This window comes from Panthera leo, chromosome C2, assembly GCF_018350215.1.
Source record: "Panthera leo isolate Ple1 chromosome C2, P.leo_Ple1_pat1.1, whole genome shotgun sequence".
NCBI classification, from domain to species: domain Eukaryota; kingdom Metazoa; phylum Chordata; class Mammalia; order Carnivora; family Felidae; genus Panthera; species Panthera leo.
Window position 1 is genome coordinate 145360299 of NC_056687.1, and position 24225 is coordinate 145384523.

Sequence of the window (24225 nt, forward strand, 5' to 3'; positions counted from 1 at the left end):
GATTTTCTCTGGGCCCTTCCTTCATCCAGTATTAAGGTTGAGACATAATCTTTCCTTGAAGTCCATTCTTTTTTTTTTTTTTTTTTTTTTTAATAGCCCCTTGGCATACCAATTTGATGAAGAGATCATTTGGGGGTGTTTGTTTTTGCTTGTTTTTTGTTGCAGTTATTGTTTTTAGATGAGATGATGGTAAACCTTTCATTGTTGCCCTAGATAAAATGAAAGATGATAATTTCAATTCCAGTGCTTCAGCATTTGGGATAGTAGCACAGATTGAGGCTCATGTTTTCTCTGCCTCTCTTGAAAGTCAGGTAAAAAAACGATAGTGTGAAAAGGATTTCTCCTAAAATGTTTAAGCATCTTACAAGTACCTAAAGCATGACAACTGATAAGCTAATTAAAATTTTAATGGCTTGTGTAAAGCTGTTTTCTTCTGAGTGGCATTTTCATAACAGTTCTCTTAGCATGGTGAAATGCACTTCTTTATCAAAAAAAATCTAGTAATGAAAACTTTACACACATAAATTAGTGTAAATTAGCAAGGTTTTGAAATACAAATATATGCTGCTGGACATGTTTTTGCATAAGTGGAATACACAGGGATATTTTAAAGTTCTTAATTAATCTCTCAAGTGACAAGCAAAACTCTGAGCAGAATGCTCAGGGATTGGGGCTATTAGGCCTCTCTTAGTGCTCTACAAATCTTATCATTTTATTTCTTCATATAGCTATTTACAAACTCTTTGGTCTTAGTATCCCTTCATACTCTTAAAAATGATTGTTTATTAGTTCATTAAAAAAGAATAAACCATCCCTTGTTAACAAAAATATTATATCTTTCAAAGTCAGTTTTTTTGAGAATAATGGCACTCTTTTACCTTTTTGCAAATCACTTTACTGTCTAGGTTGCTAAAAGATGACCAGATTTGCATATCTGCATCAGCATCCAACCTGTTGCCATAGTTTGTTTGATTTAATCATATGAAAAAAAATCCAGCTTCATACAGACACGTCATTGAAAAAGGGAGAACCTGTGGATCTCCTAAAAATATCTCACCAAACCCTCAAGTGTCCTTAGGCCACACTTTGAGAACCACCGTCCCAGAGAACCTTGAGCCAGGGACAGGGCTCATATTCAACTTCCATATACCAGAAGGGCCATGCTGCTTGTTAAAATAGTAAAACATATTTGTTTCATTTGGTAAATAACCACCGGCACTAGTCCATCAGTACAGCCCCTCCACCCCTTCCACTTTGGTGGCTCCTCAGGACGTCTTACCATCTCACAAGAATGGGGTGCTACCTGGCACTGCAGGAGTTCCCCAGGATCCTACCCCAGCATTTATATTCTGATTGGCCGGTGCTTACAACATAATGGTGGCGAAATGTTTTTAATGTCACCCCTAGCTCAGAAATGGTCTCACTGTATCATCAGTATGACTTTCATGACATTCATAAGCTAGATAGCCCATTACATCTGAAGGCATATTCTTTACTTCAGGCAAAATGTTTCCCAAAATTGATCGTGTTAGTGTTCTCCCAAGTGATTGGACTGGAATCAGGAATGCTGCATATCAGTCCAAAAATACATCAGGAGTCATTGGAATAAAAGACATAGCATAAAGAATACAGTCACTTGTTCTGTAATAGGGTTGTATGGTGACAGATGGGAACTGTATGTGTGGTGAGCACAGCATAACGTATAGACTTGTCAAATCACTACTTTGTACACCTGAAACTGATACAACAGTGTGTGTCCACTCTAGACAAATAAAAAAATTAAAAAACAAACAAATGAACAAACAACAACAACAAATACACATATCAGGAACACGAAGAAGAATTCCTGTTGCTTCTTCCTATGTTTCCAAAGAATGCTTTTCCAATGATTACCAAAAAGCCCGCAGATTTGTTTGGAATCTATGCCCAAATAATAAGTACAACTGATCAGAAACATTCAGCTATGTGGTAAAGATGACTGGCTGAAATCAAAGATGATGGATGCTTCTACAACAATGATGAGAGTCAGTCAAACCTTGAAATTACTTTATGTTGACATTTGTTGTGACTAGCCTCTGGGTCTCCTTCAGAATTTTCAAATGCAAGTGAACATTAACTGTCAGATCATGGAAGACGGTGCTGTTTCACCAAATTGTCATGTTGGGACATTATCCTTAAGTACGCAAATACCATAAACAAACTATTTCTCACTGGCTTTGAAGCTCTAATCTAGCTTTCGTAAGATCTTCACAAGTCCTATAGTAATTGAGTCACTAAACGCCATCGATAACAATTGCTTCAGGAATTGCACTTCAAAGAAATAATATTTTGGCTATGGACACAAACAAGAGACCCAGCAATTGAACAAAGAAGTGACCCCACAAGGTATTCAAAAGTCCAGTGGAAAAACGCCAAGATTTTTATTATGAAAACTAAAACAAATAAAATGGTGTTTCTTGCTTTTATCTGATCTACAGTTCTCTGCTAGAGTCAATTTCAAAGCAATGAGCAGTAACAAATAATCTCTCTCTATGTGATCCTCTGAAGATATTTTTCCTTACTGGGGAAACATTTTAGGAGATTGTCTTCACGGTCTAGATATGGAGATGAACTAACGGAGCTAATATAGTCTTGTTAACAATCAGCACCCAGGTTCCCAGGAATAGTTGGCAGGTTATGTTGAAGAGAAAATCAAGTAAGCTTTTGGGGGATGCATTCTCGGAATACTAAGGTTTGGAAATTCTTACCTATTCCCAAGGAAAGAAACAAATTTTAGATAAGGCATGATGATGTATTATATCTCGAAGACGTTTTATTTGAGGGCATTTTTAATTGCCCAAGACACAAGCCTCTGGGTATATGAATACAGTACATGCACTTCATAATACCAAGGGGATGGGTGCCATTCACACAAACCAAATGTAAATTGCGCTCCTTATTGTAGTGCAATGCTACTGGCTCTGCCTGGACGTGTTCATTTCAAAGCCTTTAAGAGATGGAATAAACTGACAGAGTATGCTTTAATTAGATCTCATTAAGGCACTTACAAAATCCACTATGAGTGAGCTGAAAGCTCAAGTTACCAGTTTTACCACAGCCAACAGTAAGCCAAGTGATTTGTTACGACCTATAACCCAGATAATAGGTTGTCTATTTTCAGACCTGAAATCAACTTGTTTTCAGTGATGGATGAAAACTTCTCCTGTGCTGTAAAGTTTTATAGCTCTTGTCCATTTAGAACTACTATTAATAAAAATTCTCTTCAGTGCCAGTAAGTGAATGAAAGCCTGCAAAGGTCATGTGGGAGAAATGGGGTTTCTCGTGCTGTTATGAAGTCCATAGCCAAGTACAGGTATAGTTGATGAACCTGATTCCAAACGTCCGGCCTCCTCCTCATTGTGCCACAAGGCATGAGGAGTAATTATTCATTCCGACTAAATCCATTTATGATTGACACAAAGATGTCTTTTTAGATTTCTGAGTAGACAGATACCCGTAATCAATAACAAAATAGTTCCATCCTAGATTCTCATTCAGATAAACATTTTCCTTGAGGGTATGTCCTGATTTTTATGTTTGCTTTTGTTTTTATTTTTCTGAGAGAAAATTAATACATGCAGAGTTGGCGTCATAATTCTGGATTTCCACTGTGTCTCCATCACCATAATCATCAGTACTCTTGTTGTCAAAAAGCATTTGTTCCTTCCATGACTGATACTTTGTGCTGTGTCCCAAGGACATAATGAAGTGTAGGGAGTGACCCTTGCCCTGGATGTATATTAGAAATATACATATACCGTGAGAACCCTTCTGTCTCCTCCTGTTTCCTATTTCCTTTCTTACTTTCTCAGTATAGGACTACCTCTTGCAGAAATGTTCTTTTTAAGAGAATTCTGTTTGAAATACATTTTTTAAAGTAATATTGGAGAAGAAACAGCTTAAACAAAAAGCATTCAGTCCGTAAACAAGCACTTACTGAGCATCCCCTATGTGGGAGGCACAAGACAGGAGATAATGGACATGACATAAACATACAGACAGATTCTCCACCCCCTGGGAACCTAAAACAGCAAAGATCTTCTCTGTAGAGTAGGCAGTTAAAGGTTGGATAGAATATAACTTATATCGTGGAACTAAAATCACTGATGATAACTGGCTATTAACCTACGCAACAGTGAAAGAAAACCAAAGCCAAAATAAAAATAATAAAACTGACAAATGCAGCAAACACAAGAACTGCAGCTCAGACTTGTCCCGTTACTAACCATTAACTGATTGATTGCTTGTTTGTTTTTCAGGGTAGGTAACGGAGAAACTGATTTATATGCATTGACAAGCCAGAAAATCATCCCAGAGTTGAAAATTTCACCTTGTTACTTGTCCAGTAGAGTCCCCTCTGCCCTTGGGTACTGAGTTGGCACAGAGAGAATAATATTTAGAGGAGCAACTTGAGCTTGGGTGGGATAGGATACATCTTGAATCCTTCTCTAGTACTCTACTAACTATTGACAATCATAGTTCCTTCTGAAATTTAAGGAAGCACATGTGTCAGCATCTGTGATGTGCACAATACTGTTGGCTTTTCTTCACATTTTATCAGACACTCCAGTAGTTAGGGAGGAAACTCTAGCATTTCCATCACAGATCCACAGCTTTTAAGCTGAGGGACAAACTTGGGAAAGTTTTATCGTTTTTCTGCTTCAGTCTCCTCATCAGTAGAATGAGAATGGTTAAAAGTGTATATTTAGTGATTGGAAGGATTAAATGAGGTGCCGAGGATAAAGCACTGATCACAGTTCCTGGAAAACTATAATCACTCTAGTATTAGCTATTATAACTATCATAATATCATCAACACAAGTCAGGGCGTTTTAATCTGAAAGCCAGCTTTGCTATGTGTTTCTTATGACTCAAATGCTTAATTCCTTGGTGTCCAATTTTATGTCATGTCTCTTTTATTTTCCAAGTGGGAATTCTTTTTAATGATACAACATTTATTTGAAAAGACATCTGCTACCAATATCATTTTTCCAGCTGAATTTTTCACTTATTTAATAAAGTATATTATAAAGCAAGTAGAAATTAATTTATTTTTACTTTGACCCAGATTTTATTAAGGTTTTTATAAGATCACATTCCAAATCATCATCTGCATTCCAAGCATTATTTAGCACTGAGGCATTAGATGGTTTTCAAATTTGTAGCCACTTTTCTCTTGAAGGTCGTGTGATCATAAAAGCCAAGGGCTGGCAAGGAAAGAGAAGGATGGAGAAGATGAAAGAAAAAGAAAAAAAGAATATTGAAAGAAAACATGAACTATAGCTAGATACCAAGGAAAAGATGGAGCCACTATTGAGATCTGATGAATTACATGGTTAGTGTTTTTAAAGAGAAAGAAAATGAATTATTAACCTACCTATTCCGGCAAGTAATGGCAATTAGTTTTGAATGCAAAAAGTGCTCACACAACCTCTGTGGCTATGAAAAATACTCCTCATGATCAAGTACTTTCAAACATTCTTCAAAGCAGTTATCTTTGACAGAAGCAGCATCCTGATGGGAATGCTGGATTTAACAAATAATTGGGAAATAAGAATTTTCTTGCATATTCTATGGCTCCCTAGTGCTGAATGTCAGTAATCTATTGCCCAATAATCTATTGAATGCCCTAATCTATTTCAAGAGTAATGTTACCAATTTTTTTGTGTGTAAGGAATTGTTAGAATCCTTCTAAGTTAATACTAATGCCATTTATGAAATTTCCTTTTGTTTACTGAAAGACTCAGACTCGTGAAATTATCATTTAAAAAAGATACGGTGGATCTTCATTATTCATGGGTTCCCTGTATGCAAACTTAACGTACTTGCTACAATTTGTTTATAACCCAGAATCAACATTCATGGTGGCTTCATGGTCATTTGTGCAGAGCAGTAAAATGTTTGAGTCGCCTGGGGATTAAAGAGTATACTTACCATGAAGAGCACTGTGTAAGGTATTGAATTGTACACTTAGAACTAATATAACACTGTGTATTAACTGAACTGGAATTCAATTTAAAAAAAACTTAAAAAAAAAAGTCTGAGTCACCAAATATCCATACTCTCAAGATTGAGCAAGGCAGGCTCTTGTGTCAACCTATAACACTATAAACACGTGTCCTTTCCTTGGTTTATGTAGGGCCACATTTTTCCATGTTTGTGCTTTTCACTGGTGATTTCACTGTTTAAAATGCCCCCAACTATAGTGCTGACATGATGCCTTGTGTTCCTAAGTGCAAGGAATCTATGCTGTGCCTTGTGGAGACAATATGAAAAGAAAATGGAGATCAGCTTTGCGCAAGCATGACTTATAGTGCTTTGGCTTTGAGTTCATTGTTGATGAATCAAAAATATATAATAAGGTGTCTTTAGCCAGAAACACAGCTAAAGCAATGTTGTGCATTAATTAGTTGGTGAAAATGTTGTGATCAGAACCTAACCCTGAATTTCTTCTAGGAGCAATGAGTCAATATTCCTAATTCAGTGTTCATGGTGACTTTAGAGAATATAATTGCTGCTAATAACAAGAATTGTGTCTTGTTTTCTGATTGTTATTACTGAGTGGGAGCCAGCTACTGGTCAAGTCTGTATCTCTTCCATTGATATAAAAAACCAATGTCCATGGGTATCAAAAATAATGTACTGATTCATGCAACCAACTGTCTTTATGTAAAAAGTTGTGTTTGAGTCAATTATCAATTGTTATGGATCTAAAGACAACAGTTTTTACTCTTTACTCTTTACTCAACCAAAAATGCAAAACTTTCTAAGGAATTTGGAAAAGCTCTGGTCCTATTTTCATGAGTTTAATGAGTCTATGAGCGACCAGTTGGCTTGGAATCACTTTATCAAGATCACTAAACATTGGACCCAGTGTAAAAATTCATATATCTTCCTTAGCAGTACAAAGTCATCCGCCTAACACATTGAATTATTTCTACTATCACTTATAACATTCTTATTTACCCACCTATCTGCATATGAGAGAAAAAGCTATATTGGCCCTTGACTTTAGAAACCCCAGTGGGTCACATTGATATGGACAATATTTGATGTTCAAAGACACAAAGATGGCTATGGAAGTAATAACAAACAAGCTGCATAAAATCTGGAGAGAAGAGATTATCCCTATGGTTACCATTTATAAGGAACATTCAAAAGGAATATTTTGTTGAGTTTATGAAAGCATTTGGCTATCACTAGCTGTTACCAATGCTACTTAAACCACATGCTTTGAGGCATTCTTAGCAGTGATGAAGACAAAAATGCACCTTAACCATGTGGCCCTCTTGCCTTCAGTTGGATCTGTTTGGAACAGTGCACCCTGCACACCAACTCTTTGATCAGTCACCAGTCAACACCCTTCTTATTAAATATCTGAAGAACCTGACAAGGCCCAGAAATATATCATTTCTACTAGCTTTGGAGCCATATTGACTGTAATTTAATTTTACAGTACTGAACATTAGAAAATTTATGTCTCAGAGATATGGAATTGAAGTGTTGCCCCAATACACCATTAGAAATTAAAAAAAAATACTTTAAAGGCAATAGTTTATCTAAAGAATTATTTCAAAACTTAGCAGTAAAAGGGTGTAGATCCATGTTATCTTTGACCATATTCCATGAAGGGGGAAGAATTATCTATACAGTTCATGATTTCCCTTGGGTATAACAACATGCTTGGCATTTAGTTGTCCAATTGTTTTCTTTAATGGGACTTTGGAAGAAATTAAGATGTATGTAACAACATTGCCAGGTTTTGAAAATAGTTCTTTTAACCTTGAACTGAAGAAGAGACTTTACATATGTGATCTTAAAAAAAGTGATTGGCTCTTACGATGCATTACAACACTTGCGATTGACTTTGTTAGCCAGCCCATCAAATGTAGTCTTATTTATTTCATGTGCTTTACTGGCAATTTAGAGAGCAGGCTCAAGGTGAATGACACTTGTAATCTCAAAAAAATCTTCCCATTGGCCCAAGAACTTGAATTCGCAGTAGTTTAGCTTATAGACTTTCTAACTCAGGTAAGTGTTCTTATTTTAAAACTGCTGGGTTCGTATTTTCTAACCTGTGATCACTAAAGATAAAAAGTAAATCTTGAAAATTCCTATAATAGTGTAATTTTGGATATGATGTGTCTGATGATGAGCTCCAATCATCTGCCCTAGTCTCCATTCTCAAAGAAGAGTAGGGGAAAGCATACTTATGTTCTAGGGGAGAAAGTAGGGATATGGGGTTTAGGAGGGGCTGAACAATGGAAAAATTATATCAAGCAATTATAAGGGGAAAGACTGATGGTTGATCTCCATGTTCTCTGATACCTTTGACCCAGTCTCCATGGCAACTAAGTGGGGCCTCAGCCAACTAGGGAGTTTCTGGAGTTGTTGGTGCTGTCCTGGCAATTCCAGCCTGCCATAAGACTCAGAATTATCCCCATCGAAATTTAAACCACAGCTTACAACCTCCACATACCATCAAACTGCAGCAGGGACCTGGGAGAATATGGATCAACTAGCCGGATACCTAGAACTCCCACCTATTCAGCTTCACAGACCCACCCTGGTAGCAACCTCAGCATTTTATATTTTTCATCCTACTTAGTATGTTATAGTGAGGTTTACCAGTATATACACTCCATCACCGACTCTAAGATACCATCAATTAAAGATGAAATATTATTTTAAATGTCACTAAAAAGAGAAGTTGCCAAACTCAAATGCCATCAATTATCATGCAAGCCCCAATTTTCACAGACTTTAAAATGTGAAGTGCGCGCACACACACACACACACACACACACACACACACACACACACTGTGTTTTGGAATCTATAAAGTCAGCCATTTAGATTGAAATAAAATCAGAAGTGTCTACATAAAATATGGTAGTGTTCTCTTGTGTATTTTATGATTATCAATAAAGGCTTAATTTAACTTTGGGAATGACAAACTCAGACTAGAGCTTTGAGAACTTGAGCTAGCCACATCATACCTTTTCTTCTCTTTCTCCTTTGACGATGCTTTCTTTGTGCAGCCATTGGCTTTTCCAGTCATCCAGGCTTAATTCTGTCTGCATCTTTTTGGCCTGTCCTTCTTCATTGCTATAAAAGGGAGAAATTCTCTGCCTGACTAGGATGCTTTAGCTGAAGCCAAAAAGGAGAAATACTGTGATGACATAGTGTATAAACAACAGCATGACTCCCCCTGATGTTCTTTTCCCAAACAAAGAGAGGTGAATTTTCTCTATTCTCTGCCTATTTTTCTAGTTTTTTTTTAAGTGATAAATCCCTTGCATTTCATTTGCATGATTCCTGACAAACCCCTGAAGATATCAAGATGATTTTTCATAATCGTCTCCCTACTACTCTTGGTCAGTAACTTGGATAAGAGGGGCCTCCAGGTTTTCTGGCTGCCTCTAATTGTCCTGGGTTCTTATTCATGATTTGGTTCCGGTACACTGGCTTCCCTGCTGAATTGGGACGGTCGCTTAAAAATCCCTCTGCGTCCCCCATGTCTACTCACCAGTCAAGGACTGAGACATGTTCTTTATCAAAAGAGCATCTTCACAGCACAACAGTGTGGCTGAGGGGAGTTGCAAGCAGAGGAAGGAGAGGATGTCTCTGCCAACACACAAACAAGAAATGATAACTTGATAAGAGACACTGACCATACATTAAACGTACTAATTTAACTAGGCAATAAATTCTGGAATTCAGTATAGACACTTGAGTTTGAGACCAAGATTCCGAAATCACCGGGACATAAATCATACTTGGGATCTGAAAGTGAATGTCATTACTGTACAGAAGGAAAGAAGAGGGGGGCCAGCCCTGGCCCTGAGCACCAGCAGGCACCACAAAGGGGTGGACCGAGTAACATCAAAGGAGAAATTGCTCTCTGACAAGTCAGAAGAAAAGCAGGCTCACAGAATTGCAAGGGATGTTGAAAGAAGAGGAAAATCACTGGTCAAATGATGCATACTAACCAAATAGATTTAGAATAAATATCTCCCTTAGATTCAGAAATTGTGAAACTTAGGAGTATTGTATGAGCCACTGCACAGGTTGGTAGGCATGTTTTACAGAACAATTAACAAGGACGTTTCTGTCTGATCTCAGGACCAGACTATATCTCTCTTTGGGAGATTAGGTAGTGTCCTGTCTACAGTCTCTTTTGTCCCTCATCTTCTCTTTAGCAGAGGGACTGGCTGCACATAGTCCAGGGAACATGCCTTGAGCAGGCGAGAGCAGACACCTGCTTTATATGGTTGACTGCCTGTGCCAGGGGAAACGCACCATTCAGTAATCACCTGACCACACCAGAGCCAATGCTGGCAAAGCCCTACCACTTGCCCTATTTTCTCACATTCCTTTTCAGTAGGTGCTACAACATTCTGCCTGCAAATTTGCCCTGAACATACATATTGTTTCCTAGGATTAGTTCCTTTTTTTTTTTTTTTTAAACAGGAAAGAGGTTTAAAATCATTTCTTTTCTTTTTTTTTTTAACGTTTATTTATTTTTGAGACAGAGAGAGAGACGGAGCATGAACGGGGGAGGGACAGAGAGAGAGGGAGACACAGAATCAGAAGCAGGCTGCAGGCTCTGAGCCATCGGCCCAGAGCCCGACGAGGGGCTCGAACTCACGGAGTGTAAGATCGTGACCTGAGCTGAAGTCGGACGCTTAACCGACTGAGCCACCCAGGCGCCCCTAAAATCCTTTCTTGAGGCACATGGGTGGCTCAGTCAGTTAACTGTCCGACTTCGGCTCAGGTCATGATCTCTCGGTTTGTGGGTTCGAGTCCTGTGTCAGGCTCTGTGCTGACAGCTCAGAGCCTGGAGCCTGCTTCAGATTCTGTGTCTTCCTCTCTCTCTGCCCCCCTCCCTGCTCAGACTCCATCTCTCTCTCTCTCTCTCTCTCAAAAATAAATAACATTAAAACATTTTTAAAAAAATCATTTTTTTAGCCAAAAACTGTACTTGGTTATGACCATGTTGTGGTTTCCTGGTGATTTTTATCGGTTCCTCTGAATATCTTGGACATCCACACTTCTGCTATCGCATATGAAATCCTCAGTTTCTCAGCCAGTATGGCCATTTGTAATTATGAATTCTTATAGCTTCCAACACTAGGATCAGTGTATGATTAACCCTGAATTGTCAGTATTTATTCTTGACCTCCTTCCCATTCTCACATTGATCCTTCTGGCTGTAGCAACTCCCATTTGATCCCAGACCGTCTGTATTCTACTGACCTAGCAAAGCTAAATGCTTCCTGACATTTTTGGGCTTACTCGTAAGTCAGGCCTCTAATCTGTATGGTTTTTGTAAATGATATGCCTTTTTTCTTCCTGAATTTAAAAATTAAAAACAATTCACAGAACAGTTCATATAATATACTTCTTTAAGATACTTCCCATTATAAAGTAATTCTAATTATATATAGCTTACAAAAGAGTCAGAAAAAAATACAGGAAAGAAAAAAAATTATGGTTATACCACTCCAGTATTTTGGCATTTAATATTATTGAAATTAATTTCTAGTCAGAGATATTTTTTTAATTTTTTAAAAATTTTTGACCCATATGATACACATAATTTTGTATCATGATTTCTTCGCTAAGGGACATGTTTCTAAAGAGAAATATTGGTAAGTAAATATAAACAAAGTTAAGTGAGGTTTCACTACAATAGCAGAACCCCAAATTTTATAACACATTATAATTTTCAAACCCTTTCACACACATAACTTTTTAAGCCACCTTACTTTACTTTTGGAATTTTTAACAATAACCCACTGACGGTTATAAATATTGTTAACATTGATTGCGAGAAATACACTCTTCAAAGATAATATCCAGGGGCGCCTGGGTAGCTCACTCGGTTGAGCGTCCACCTTTGGCTCAGGTCATGATCTCACGGTTTGTGAGTTGGGGCCCCGGGTTGGGTTCTGTGCTGACAGTTCAGAGCCTGGAGTCTGCTTCAGATTCTGTGTCTCCCTCTCTCTGCCCCTCCTGTGCTCACGCTCTCCCTCCCTCTCTCCTTCAAAGGTAAATAAACATTAAAAAAAATAATATCCAGAAAATTACGTTATCCTTTTCTTATTTGGCTTCCTGAACTTATCTTGTGCTAATTCAGTACACAATATTTGCTAAAATATACAATATGTACTTATTTATTATTACTTATTATAGTATTTACTTATGTATATACTACAGTGTTGCCTTATATCTGATCATAGAAAGTTGGAAATTCTTGTGACTATTCATTTTTACCCATACAATTATGATGCATCATTTGTCAAGACAGAATTTAGAAAAAAAGAGAAATGTTATGCTAACACATTGATGTTTCCATTTTCCAGTAATTACAGTGTATGTCTATCCATATGAAGTTTGTTGCCTCAAATTTTTTGGTCCCCATTTACATGACAATATAAAAATAGTTTCAGGGGTACCTGGGTGGCTTGGTCAGTTAGGCGTCTGACCTCGGCTCAGGTCTTGATCTCAGGGTCCGTGAGTCTGAGCCCTGCTTAGGGCTCTGTGCTGACTGCTCAGAGGCTAGAGCCTGCTTCGGATTCTGTGTCTCCCTCTCTCTCTGCCCCTCCCCCACTCATGTTCTGTCTCTCTCTGTCTCAAAAATAAATAAACGTTAATAAATGTAAAAAGTAGTTTCAAAAATGATAAAATCAGTTCTATCAGCCTGTCTTCTCATTAGCTTTGTTATAGTCCATGATCCTCTGCTCCTCGGAAAGACCAAGCATTACAGTCCAAAAATCTTTCTGAAGTGTTAATGCCTACTCCCTACTGAGACTAGGGAGCCCATAGCCCATAGCAGTATTTCCATGATTATTACCTCTTCATTTAACTTGTTAATCATTTAAAGTTATAAAAATCAAATATCTAGCTCCTAAGTCAAACTGATATGTCTTCATGAAATCCCTATATTTATTGAAAATAATTAGATACCTTAATTCAGCAAACTCCATTTTAAAATTTCTTCTAAACTGTTTAGCTCTTATAGTATAGATTCTGCCGGGGTGACTAGAAATATCCTATTATGGTTGAAATACTAAGCAAAAACTCAGCTGCTGCTGGAAAATGACAAAAATGCCCCCTTTCGTTTAAATAAATTGCAAACACTTCCAATGCACAACTTATGTAAACTCGAAAAATGGAAAATATTTGTGCATCTCGTAAGCTCTTTCGAAACAGAGAGACAGGATTAAACATCACTTCCCTCCATATGTGGTGTGACATTTTTGTTTTGTTCCAAGTTACTTTTTGTGTGACTCTGGAGTTTGTAAACATGCCATAAAATTTGGTAATTACATAATGATGATTTCATGGTTCTTCACTTAGTGTAAAGGTGGCTAGACAGGGCAGCAAAATTGATTTTCTTTTGTACCTTTGTGGAAAGAAACAAAAGGAAATTGAATGCAAAATCTGCATTAAGACTATATTAGAATTATAACTCAACAATCTGTTACACATGAAATGAAAACCAGGTGCAGCCAAGTATTAGTTATTGTGCTATGATATTCAGCCAGTGGGCTACGTTCACACAACCCCCTGTTTAACCCATGCCTTGTTTTGTTACCCATAATGTCCCAAATGTATATGACCTGAAACTATCTCTTGTCTCCTCTTGCCGAAGGTGCTCAGAGACATGACTGTCCCTAGGCAAAATCATGAAGTAGGTGAATCTTGTGTTCATTCCCTACCCTCTTGCAATGACAGTCGCACTTGAGATCCTCTCCACCTGCCTGTCCCCGAGTACCTACTCCAGTTGCTTATTGCTCTGGATTTACCCTCTGTTTTCCAGGGGTTTCATGCTGTTTCTTGGGATTGGACAATCCCTCTTTGATTGTGTAATTGCCCTGCTCAAAAAATATCCCATGCCTCCCTAAGAGGAGCCAGGCAATCAAGGTTCTCCTTCCTTTTCTTTTGACTCTGAATTCCCACTACCCCACCCCCCACCACAATGTTCTACTGCAGATGAATCACCCACCTTGCCCTTTTTATTTCTTTGTCTTTTCCTGCTATTCCTTTTGTCTGAGCCGGCCTCCATCTCTCATCTCCATCTATGGAAATCCTAATCGTCTTTCAAGGCTCCACTCATCTCTACATCTTCCACATGCTTTCCCTGGTCACCCCCAGCCTCTCTCCTCTATCCCTCACCCATCCATACCACTCAGATGGCTCTCACCACGTGTTGCTTTGTTTTATAATATTCATGTATGTGTCTTGTCTCCAGGCACTGTGCTGGATACTTTACAAATGTAATCTCATTTCAATTTCACAACAATCTGATGAGGTAGGTATTAACCATTTAACAGCTGAGGAAACTGAGGTTGAAACATGTTAAATAATTTGCCCAAGGTCACACTGCCAGAAATAACAGAGCTAAGACTTGAACCTAGGTCCAAAATATATATTCTTTCCACAAAACCATATTGCCATCTATTCAGTTCTTTTCCATCCTCTGAAAGATGGATGGAGGTTTCAGATGTAGGTAGAGGCCAACTTAGGCTTCCTGATTATCAAATTGATATTCAACAAAAAGGTAGAGTTTATTGATAATTACTGTGTTCCTAGTTGGGGCTGATTTGTTAACTATAACCCACAAGAAATTCAAGTAGTAGGTGAGAGAAAAAATCCTTACCTAATGTTGTCAGGACAAATAAACATGGCATGAGAAGAGAATGTTCAAGATAATTGGTCATTCAAGAAATGATAAATAGCATTGGTCTCCGAGCACTATTGGAAAATAAGTCCAAGGAAAAGGGGAAAACATGAGGTTGACTAGGAAAGGCATCCTATAAGTCCCCTAGGATTTAAACAGTCTCAGGTGGTTAGGAGGCTGAAGGTATTATTTCATCTTAAACTCACAAACTAGCAATATCTCTATGGAGTATAAAGCCCATTCTTTTCATTCTGCCTCTGGTGTAACATCTTGAATAAGTTAGGGGAAAGAAGGTTAGTGTTTCTAAGAAAGAGTTCTATGCCCAATGGGCAATTTATACAACTGCCCTCTCCAGGATCTAGAACCATGGAGTATCAGCTGCACCCCAGATAGGCCCGTTCTGGGGAGTCTTCAGCCTGGACCCAGCCTCCTGTCTGTCACATGGCATAGGCCCCATCTTGGGAAAATTTTAGACTTAGGATCTGTTTTTGACACCACGACCTTTGTTTCTCCCAAGGGGGAGAAAGCCTATCTTTATCTCTGCTCTGTTACTCTCTTCTTATTTTCCAATCCCCTACCTTGTCCTAATATCAGTTGCATGTTTCTTTAACATGAGTGAGACAGTTATCATTACACATGCATTCTCAGTGCACCTCTGTTAACTTCTGAAAGTCATCTCAACTTTGCTTGCAAACTCTGTTTCCATTTCTGTGTGCTCCCAGTATGCCAGTCCCATTCGTATACAGCTCTACACTTTTGTTCTTTATACCAATCTTAATAACAATTTTAAAGTTGGGAAAAATAATGCATGTAATCTAAGCTTGACTATAGCAGAGCATACTGAACTTCAGACCCTATCTTGGAAAGCCTGAGAATTTCCATTTCAGTTATGTGCTAAATCTGAGGAATTCAATGAGCCCAGTAGGAAAACTACCTTCACCCACACTGGAAAAAATTCAAGCACAAAACTCCTCTCTCTTTTCTCTAAAGTTTTTATGATTTTTCTTGTCTTCTACTAAAGTCCTCAAAGTTCATTCATTTTTTTCTTTTTATTTTGCGATGATTATAGATTCATGGGATGTTGCAAAAGAAATGTACAAGGAGGCCCTGTGTACCCTTCATCCCATTTCTCCCAATGGTTATATATTATATAATTATAGTGTACTATCAAAGCCAGGGAATTGACATTGGTCTAATTTACTTTCAAATTAAAAAAAAAAAAAAAAAAGCTAACCTGATAACAACCTAGTCCGTTTTCCTTCCACATTCTGTTTATACTCACAAGCAGTAAACAGACAGTATTGGAAAACACAAGGTGGTATGATAGGGGTGTCTGGGTGGCTCATTTGGTTAAATGTCCGACTTTGGCTCAGGTCAAGGTCATGATCTCATGGCTAGTGGGTTTGAGCCCTGCGTCAGGCTCCGTGCCGACAGCTCAGAGCCTGGAGCCTACTTCGGATTCTGTGTCTCCCTCTCTGTCTCTCTCTGTCCCTCCCCCACTCACGCTCTGTCTCTCAAAAATAAATAAAACATTAAAAAAATTTTAAGTTCAAAAATAAAGCTGACATGACCAGACGTGCACAGAAAAAGTTCTCCCACATTGCTAGAGATGATCGTCAGGTCTCATGCAGACCCTCAGTCAGTGTCATAGGTAGTGGAAGGCAGCCTGCATCAGAAGACATGGGCTACAATCTAATTCTCCCTCTAAATAAATATGTGACCTTTAGCAAATCACTTGACCTCTCCAAGCTTCAGGGTCTCCATCGATAAAATGGAGAAGCTATTTCTCCCACCTACTCCGTAGGGTTTTCATGAGGATCAGATGTGATATGTGTATGAAGAAAGGAGGTAGAAAAAAAAAAAGAAAGGAAAGGAGGTAGGCTGTGAATTAGCAGTCATGAAGTTTATTATTCTTTTCTGAAACTACTGCCAGTTACTGAAGTTTAGTTTTTCAAAGGTGAGTGTATTCTTAGAAGTACACTTAGGACGAAAGCAGCTCCTGATTAACTACAAGGCCTAAAATTTCCCTCATGTGTAAATGACCTTGCCTTTCTACCGTTCTTAGTAGGACAGGCACTGGCAGTACATCGGACAAGCACACGGCCACTTATTACCTACACACCCCTGAGGCATACCACCTATTTTATTTTATTTTATTTAAAAAAAATTTTTTTTAACGTTTATTTATTTTTGAGACAGAGAGAGAGCATGAACGGGGGAAGGTCAGAGAGAGGGAGGCACAGAATCTGAAACAGGCTCCAGGCTCTGAGCTGTCAGCCCAGAGCCCGACGCGGGGCTCGAACTCACGCAAGATCACACGAGATCATGACCTGAGCCGCAGTCGGCCGCTTAACCGACTGAGCCACCCAGGCACCCCATACCACGTATTTTAAAATAAATGTTTCTTAACATTTCCTTCTAAAAGGGCGAATGCATTTTAAGTAGCTTTTACTTTTATCCTGACCACAGGATTTATTCTTCCTTTTTTTTTTCATCCACGAGATGTACAATAGGTGCTCTTGACAATAGTGAGAAATCATGAGGATACCAGATTAGACAGAGGATGGTTTATGAAGTAGATACGGAAATCATCCAAACTGCATTGTTCCTTGGTTTGTCTGGATGTATAATATAAACTCCTAACTCGCTGGTGGATTCTGATGTGTGGGGAGTAAAAATGCTAGTCTTGGCAGTAAGAATGGAAAAATGTATAGGATAAAATAAACTTAAATCACGGAAAGTAAAGATAAAAGTATTTGTGTGGACTGAATGTTTTGGGCACCGAGATAAAAGTGTTAAGATTTGATTTCTCCCCTTTCCTCCCTGTATACAGGCTGGCATGGCTCTGACCTATGACCCCACAGCTGCCATACAGAATGGGTAAGTAGACCACATTTTCTCTATTTTAATTGCTAAGGTATCTTTGATCTCTGAAATCAGTACTGAAGAAAAATGTTCAAAACTGTCTTTCTTTTGTTTTAAATCTTTAACGAGAAAGTGTACACCAAACATGTCTCACCACTGTAACGGACAGAGTCAAGTTAGTGACTTGGTGATTGTGTCTTTGCTCTTCATTTGAATAAGCATCTAGAAATTTTGTAGCCTCTTACTTAGAATAAGTCACAGAGTCTAGGATTCCTCCTTTGAAAAATAAAACTTAAACTACATGATCTGACCTCTCAAAAATTCTGTAATTCTGAGTATCTTTGGTTGAACTCACTTTCCAATATCTTCTCTTTGCGTTGGCTGTCCTGCAGTTGACAATAATTATTCTTTGGTTGGTTGGTTATTTTTATTTTCACAGCCTTCTATCTTGGATTTCTCCATGGCTTTCAGTTTTCTGTCTTACAGTCTCATTAAATAATCAGAATGAAGACCTCATTTAAGATCAGTGTAGAGGATAAAAGAATGCAAACTTTTTTCTATTTGGTCAGCTGCCTCGAATGAAAATCTATGGGATGTTGAAAGGATTTAAATATCTTCTGTTCTGATAGTTATTCATTTAAGCAATTATTTATTCATTCATTCAGTAAACATCCAGTGGGTATGCCAAGCAGAGTGCTCTGCTCTCCAGACTTAAAAGACAGTATCTGAGACAGGGCCTTTGCCTCAAGGAACTCATAGTCTACCCTCCCATAAAAGAGTAAACATGGATGGTAGGCTAAGGGAGGACTCTAGTCCTTTCTCTCTTGTTGATTAAAACTCCTCTCTAGGAGTGAAATTTAAGGGTTTATCCAATAAGCATTTTCTTATTTCCAATAAGGCACCATAAGCTTGGTGAGTAGAAAGAAGAAATAGAGAAGAACGTCCTCAAGAATCATATTGTATATTTGCGAAAATAAAATAGTTAACTCAAAAGGTACAGAACAAGGCCTTATATGCTAAGTGATGGTGACAGAAAACAGGTGTTTTAATGGAAGGAAATAACACGTATTAAACACATACCATGCACCAAGTAGTTTATATTTGTAACTTAACATGCATTGTTTCAGAGTCAAATGCATGTAAAAATATGTGGCGTGACAGTAGAAATGTATATACATAAATGGAAAATAGAAATAATAATTGAATGAATATGTTCACTAACCAGATTCAACAAGTGCTAATATTTTGCATACTATATACGTACATATGTTTCCATCTGTAATATTTAGCCATATATCTATTATATGAATAATTGAATAATATGAATAATGAATAATACGAATATATGAATAATAATTATATGTATAATGAATAATATTATTATATAATAGTAATTGAATATGTTCACTAACCAGATTCAACAGGTGCTAATATTTTGCATACTATATGTTCCCATCTGTAACATTTAGCCATACATCTATTATAAAGTCCTTCTTACTCAAAGCTCTTTGTGAAGGATTAGATATACAGCAGTGACTTAGGCCTGGACCGGAGTGGAGGATGACACTCCCCTCTGCATCACTTCAGTCAATGGTCTTTCCGGTGCATAATTTAAAATCTGACTGTCTTCTCTAAAGACATAATTTTCCAAGTATTCTTGCTGATTTATCAGAAACCTAAAGAGAAAACTAAAGGTATTTCAGTTCCTAATCTGAGCAGCCAAAGGGGAGCTTTGGGGAGTGCCATGTTAGAGGCTGTGAGGACACAATAGTACACAGTGAACATCTGTCCCTCCTGCAGGACTTTTTCCTCACATTTCAAGCCACTGCCCATGTGCCATAATGATTGCAGGTACATCTGTCCACCTTAATCACCCTCTCTATGACATATCTTTATCTGTACCTTATATTAACTGCAACACGGTATCCTTCGCATGATTGGAAGAGTTGCAAAAATGGCTCACCCTTTTTCGCTGCCCACTTAAGTGTTTCCAACAGTGAATATTTCCCTCATGAAACACATTTTAGTTAAGATGCTGAGGATACCCATCTTCCCGATTTTATCGTCTGATCTACTCTCATTGATAAAGAACCATATGCCATCAATTAGTCTTTTTCTTCAATCCCTTCATGTCCACTGAATATTCCTTTCAGCCTATAGAAATGCTCAAGTCTTGGGGCGCCTGAGTGGCTCAGTCGGATGAGCGTCCGACTTCGGCTCAGGTCATGATCTCATGGCTTGTGAGTTTGAGCCCTGCATCAGGCTCTGTGCTGACAGCTCGGAGCCTGCAGCCTGCTTCAGATTCTGTGTCTCCCTCTCTCTCTGCCCCAACCCACTCACATTCTGTCTCTGTCTCTCTCAAAAATAAACAAACATCCAAAAAAAAATTTTTTTTAAAGAAATGCTCAAGTCTTTTCCACCTGTAGGGGGAGTAGAAGCAAAACCATTCTTTCATACCAATGACATCACTTCTAGTGACCTCGCTAATTTAGCCTTCTCTTCACTGCTAAACAACTTCAGTTGTCTGTATGCAGGATCTTCCCATATTCTTTTCTTTTTTTTTATGTTTATTTCTTTTTGAGGGGGCAGGGGAGGAGCAGAAAGAGAGAGACTGAAGTGGGCTCCCTGCTGACAGCAGAGAGCCCAATGCGGGACTCGAACTCACGAACCATGAGATCATGACCTTAGCTGAAGTTGGAGTCTTAACCAAATGAGCCACCCAGCCGCCCCCTTCCCGTATTTTTTTTCAAATGCCTATTAAATTATGAAGTCTCGTTTCAAACTTGACTGGGATTTCCCTTGCTAATGCTCCCAGTGATGTCCAAATGTGTCTGTTGTGACTGACACCCTTTTAGTTCTTCTATCATTTGAAACCTCACTCCACTCAACTCGTTGTTGGTACCATTTATACCTTTTTGGCAATTTCTTATCTCATGGGCCCCACAGCTCCATTCCCTGCTGATCCTGCTTGCTCTGTACTCCTTTCTACTCCCTTGGCCTCTCCTGATTCTTCCTCTTTTGCCCACTTTTACTAATCTTTCTCAGGATGCTGTCTTTTTCCTCTTTGATCTCATCCATTCCTCTTCCTTTGGGGACCTTAAAACACGCAAGCTGACACTTAAAGTTTGTAAGGAGATGCAGGGCACTATCACCTGTGTTTCTAACTGCTTATTAGGTAATATTACTCTTGGATATCTTTGTCTATCCCAAACTGAGATCATTAACTTTATCAGTGCTTCCTAATACAAGCCAAACAAATTCAAATGACAACCAAATATGAAATTTACTTGTTCTTTTTTTTTAATAATTCACTTTAAGAATTTCTTAAGTGTATTTATTTATTTTGAGAGAAAGTAAGCATGAGTGGGGAGAGGCAGAGAGAGAGAGGGAGAGATAGCATCAAAAGTAGGCTTTGCACACTGTCAGTGTGGAGCCCGACATGGGGCTCTATCTCATGAACCGTAAGTTCATGACCTGAGCTGAAATCAAGAGTCCACAGCTTAACCGGCTGAACCACTCAGGCACCCCATTCGTAATTCACTTTAAAGCCATTTAGGCCATCAACTCCAGTTTCTGGGTTCTCTCTTTTATAATATTCTTAATGATAAAATTGGTCACTAAGACTTAATTCAATTTACCTTTGAACTATATCTTTACCCCAGCACTTTCTCCTTGCCACTGGTTGGGTTTATTCGATCATCCTCCCTACCTGTACTAACCTTTTACCTGTCTCTAGTATAGCTCTCCTGTAAAACATTTTCATATTGTTTTTTGAATATTTAAAAAAAATCAAAATGTAGGGGCAGCTGAGTCACTTAGTTGGTTAAGCTTCCAAGTCTTGGTTTTGGCTCAGGTCATGATCTCACAATTTTGTGAGTTTGAGCCCCGCATTGGGCTCTGCACTGACAGTGTGGAGCCCACTTCAGATTCTCTCTCTCCCTCTCTCTCTGTCCTACCCTGCTTGGTCAGTCTCTCCCTCTCTCTCTTTCTCTCTTTCTCAAAATAAATAAACTTTATTTATTTATTTATTTTTAAGCAACAGGCAAAATTTATTAAAATCTAAGATTAGAAAGGAAGAATAGTAGGAAAGCTCTCTTTACAGAGAGGGGCATTCAAAAGTGAGTGCTCCATAAATAAAAAAAGCTTTAACAAATAAGTAAGTAAAAACAAACAATAAAAATGTAATTACAGCAATCACCTCCCTGCCTGGTTTAAAGCATTAGGCAGAGTTTAAACTATAGAACAAAACTCAGACTTCCAAGAATGGCACTGAAAAATCCACAAAACAAAAACAAAAACAAAAACAAATCCGTGATTTGGTTCCTGAAAATCATGTGAACCTTCTGTGAACCTTCCAGGACATTCCATGTTACTTTACACTTTTGTGTCTTGTTGCTCATGGAATTATATCTGCCCCCAAGAGAATAGTGATTTCCTTTCTTCCTTCCTTCCTTCTTTCCTTCCACCCTTCCTTCCTTCCTTCCTTCCTCTCTTTCTTTCCTTCTTTTTTTTCAATACTACTTTCCCTTAAAAGGCACAGTCAAATGATTCCAGGTAGAACTACTTACACGATTAGTCATAAGAGAAGCCGTATAAGCAGTGTTAAGAGAGCACCCTCCAGAATCAGGCTGTTGATATGCACATCCAAACTCTGTCATTCACCAGACATGGGCAAGTTGTTTGTGCTTTAGTTTGCTCCTCTGTGAAATGGAGAAGACAGTAAGGCTTTGTAAGGATTAAAGGAAGTCTGTATGGTACACTGTAATCATCAGTGTAAATATTGATGTTATTGTTGCACTATATTTCATATTACCATGGTATGTTTGCAGTCTTTTTTTACCGTGTAGCCATTGACACAGTATGTATTTCCCTGCTGGACTATTAACTCAGTGAAGGCGAGTTGCATGCTTTGTTCATCTTTATAGACTGTTTAAACCCAGTAGTGTGCTAAATCAGAAATAGGAAATGTAACCAATGACATCTGCTTGGCCCCAGCAAATCGGTGTTAGAGAAGCCATTCCCCTTTTCAGCACCAACTTACTCTGTCCCCATGTAACACTTTAATCTGATTCTCTTTAAGTATCAGCCTCTCGTTTCACCCAAAGTTTGCAAACCGCCCATGAATTTATCACATCTTGAGTTAAGAATGGAGTTTTAGAAGGCTTAGACTGCCCATTGTGTTGTTGGTAACAAGAAGACATAAATTTTATATGATGAAATGGAAAGAATAGGAAAATTGTAGTAAATTAAACTTACTCATTTGATACTTCTTCATATAGAGGACTTTTAAAGTGTTTTGTTCATCTTTGGTTTTATTGCCTTATGGGATGACATTTTAATAATACGGAATACTAGAACAATAATTTCTAAGCATGTAAGATGTCAAGATAACCACAAGTGTGTTCCCAGCCTACCATCCTTTGAGTTAAGCATTAACATGTGCATCTTGGAGGTGTGGAAGTTGATTTAGAAAACTTACTCGGCGCATTAAGGGATCCAACATGAATGTCCAGGATAGAGTAGGCCACTCTCTATTCACATTTCTGTATCCGATCATGCTGGCAGCCTAACTCAGAGAGCCGTCACTTTACAGATAGAGAAATGTCTACTGCTGTAGGAAGGAAACTGGTCTCATTTTACATAAGACAATCAGTATCTAGAGATACAGTTGTAACGGACTCTAATCCAGTTAACATTCTTAAACGTTGCTTAATGCTTACTCAGTTTAATTCAACATTTTTTTCTTTTGAATGTCTTTCTATTAGACTGTTTAAAATCATTTTAGTGATGCAAATTTGAAAAGGAAAAATTTTATATTATAGCAGAGACAAGATACAATACAAATAATGCTGTGATAGAAGCCCAAGGTACTATGAGATTTATGTATAAACTTTTATTTCTATAAAATCTTTCTGAAAGAATAAGAAATAGTGGCAGTAATTCTCTGTCACAAGAAATAGTGACAGTAATTCTCTGGGTGGGGGGCACTGAGGTACTACAACATAGGAGACAGAGAGAGATACTTATTTTTCACTGTTTATATTTTTATATTCTTTTCAAAAAGAAAAATAAAATTAATGTCATAGAACCACAAGGAAGAGGCATTTGTGTTCTAATGAGGTAATAGGAAGGCTTATTGATGGAACATTGACATGAGCGTTTCCTCTTCGAGATGTCCCATGTCATAGCTAAGGAACGTATTTTATGATCCTGTGTTTTTCCATACAAAGGGAAATTGTACTCACTGTACTAAGCCTTAGAGTTTTCTGAGTATGTGGCTGGGTTGTAGGCAGTAGCTTAAATTGTGTTGAGAGTCAAATATGTTCTGAATTCCATAACCTCTGCATTAATACAGCAACATGACATTGAACTAAATGCTCCACGTTGAGCTCAAGTTTAGCTAATGAAGAACAAACGTGTAAATAGCAACCATGGTGACTCTACCCTGTTTGAATTTAGACGGTAGAAAATGTCAGTTCTGTCACCTGCTTGAATCTATCCAAATTATCACTTAAAAAAAAATTAGTTCAATGTCTCATCTGTCAAAGGCTTTGAAGTTTATAGGGAAGAAATGTCTGGATCACAATGGAAAAATGAAATCTGAGTACTTTTTACTCCAGGCTCACTTACAA

The 24225-nt window shown here is 38.1% G+C and overlaps 1 protein-coding gene across 8 annotated transcripts in view; it reads left to right on the top strand.

Annotated features, from left to right (window-relative positions):
* RBMS3 (RNA binding motif single stranded interacting protein 3) overlaps positions 1-24225 on the top strand; it is a 702269-nt gene that overhangs the window by 558015 nt on the left and 120029 nt on the right. For all 8 annotated transcript variants that reach the window (XM_042955148.1, XM_042955152.1, XM_042955154.1 and 5 more), the window contains exon 8: positions 17562-17608. In XM_042955148.1, the coding sequence (XP_042811082.1) occupies positions 17562-17608 (47 nt within the window). The remainder of the gene's footprint in view (positions 1-17561; positions 17609-24225) is intronic.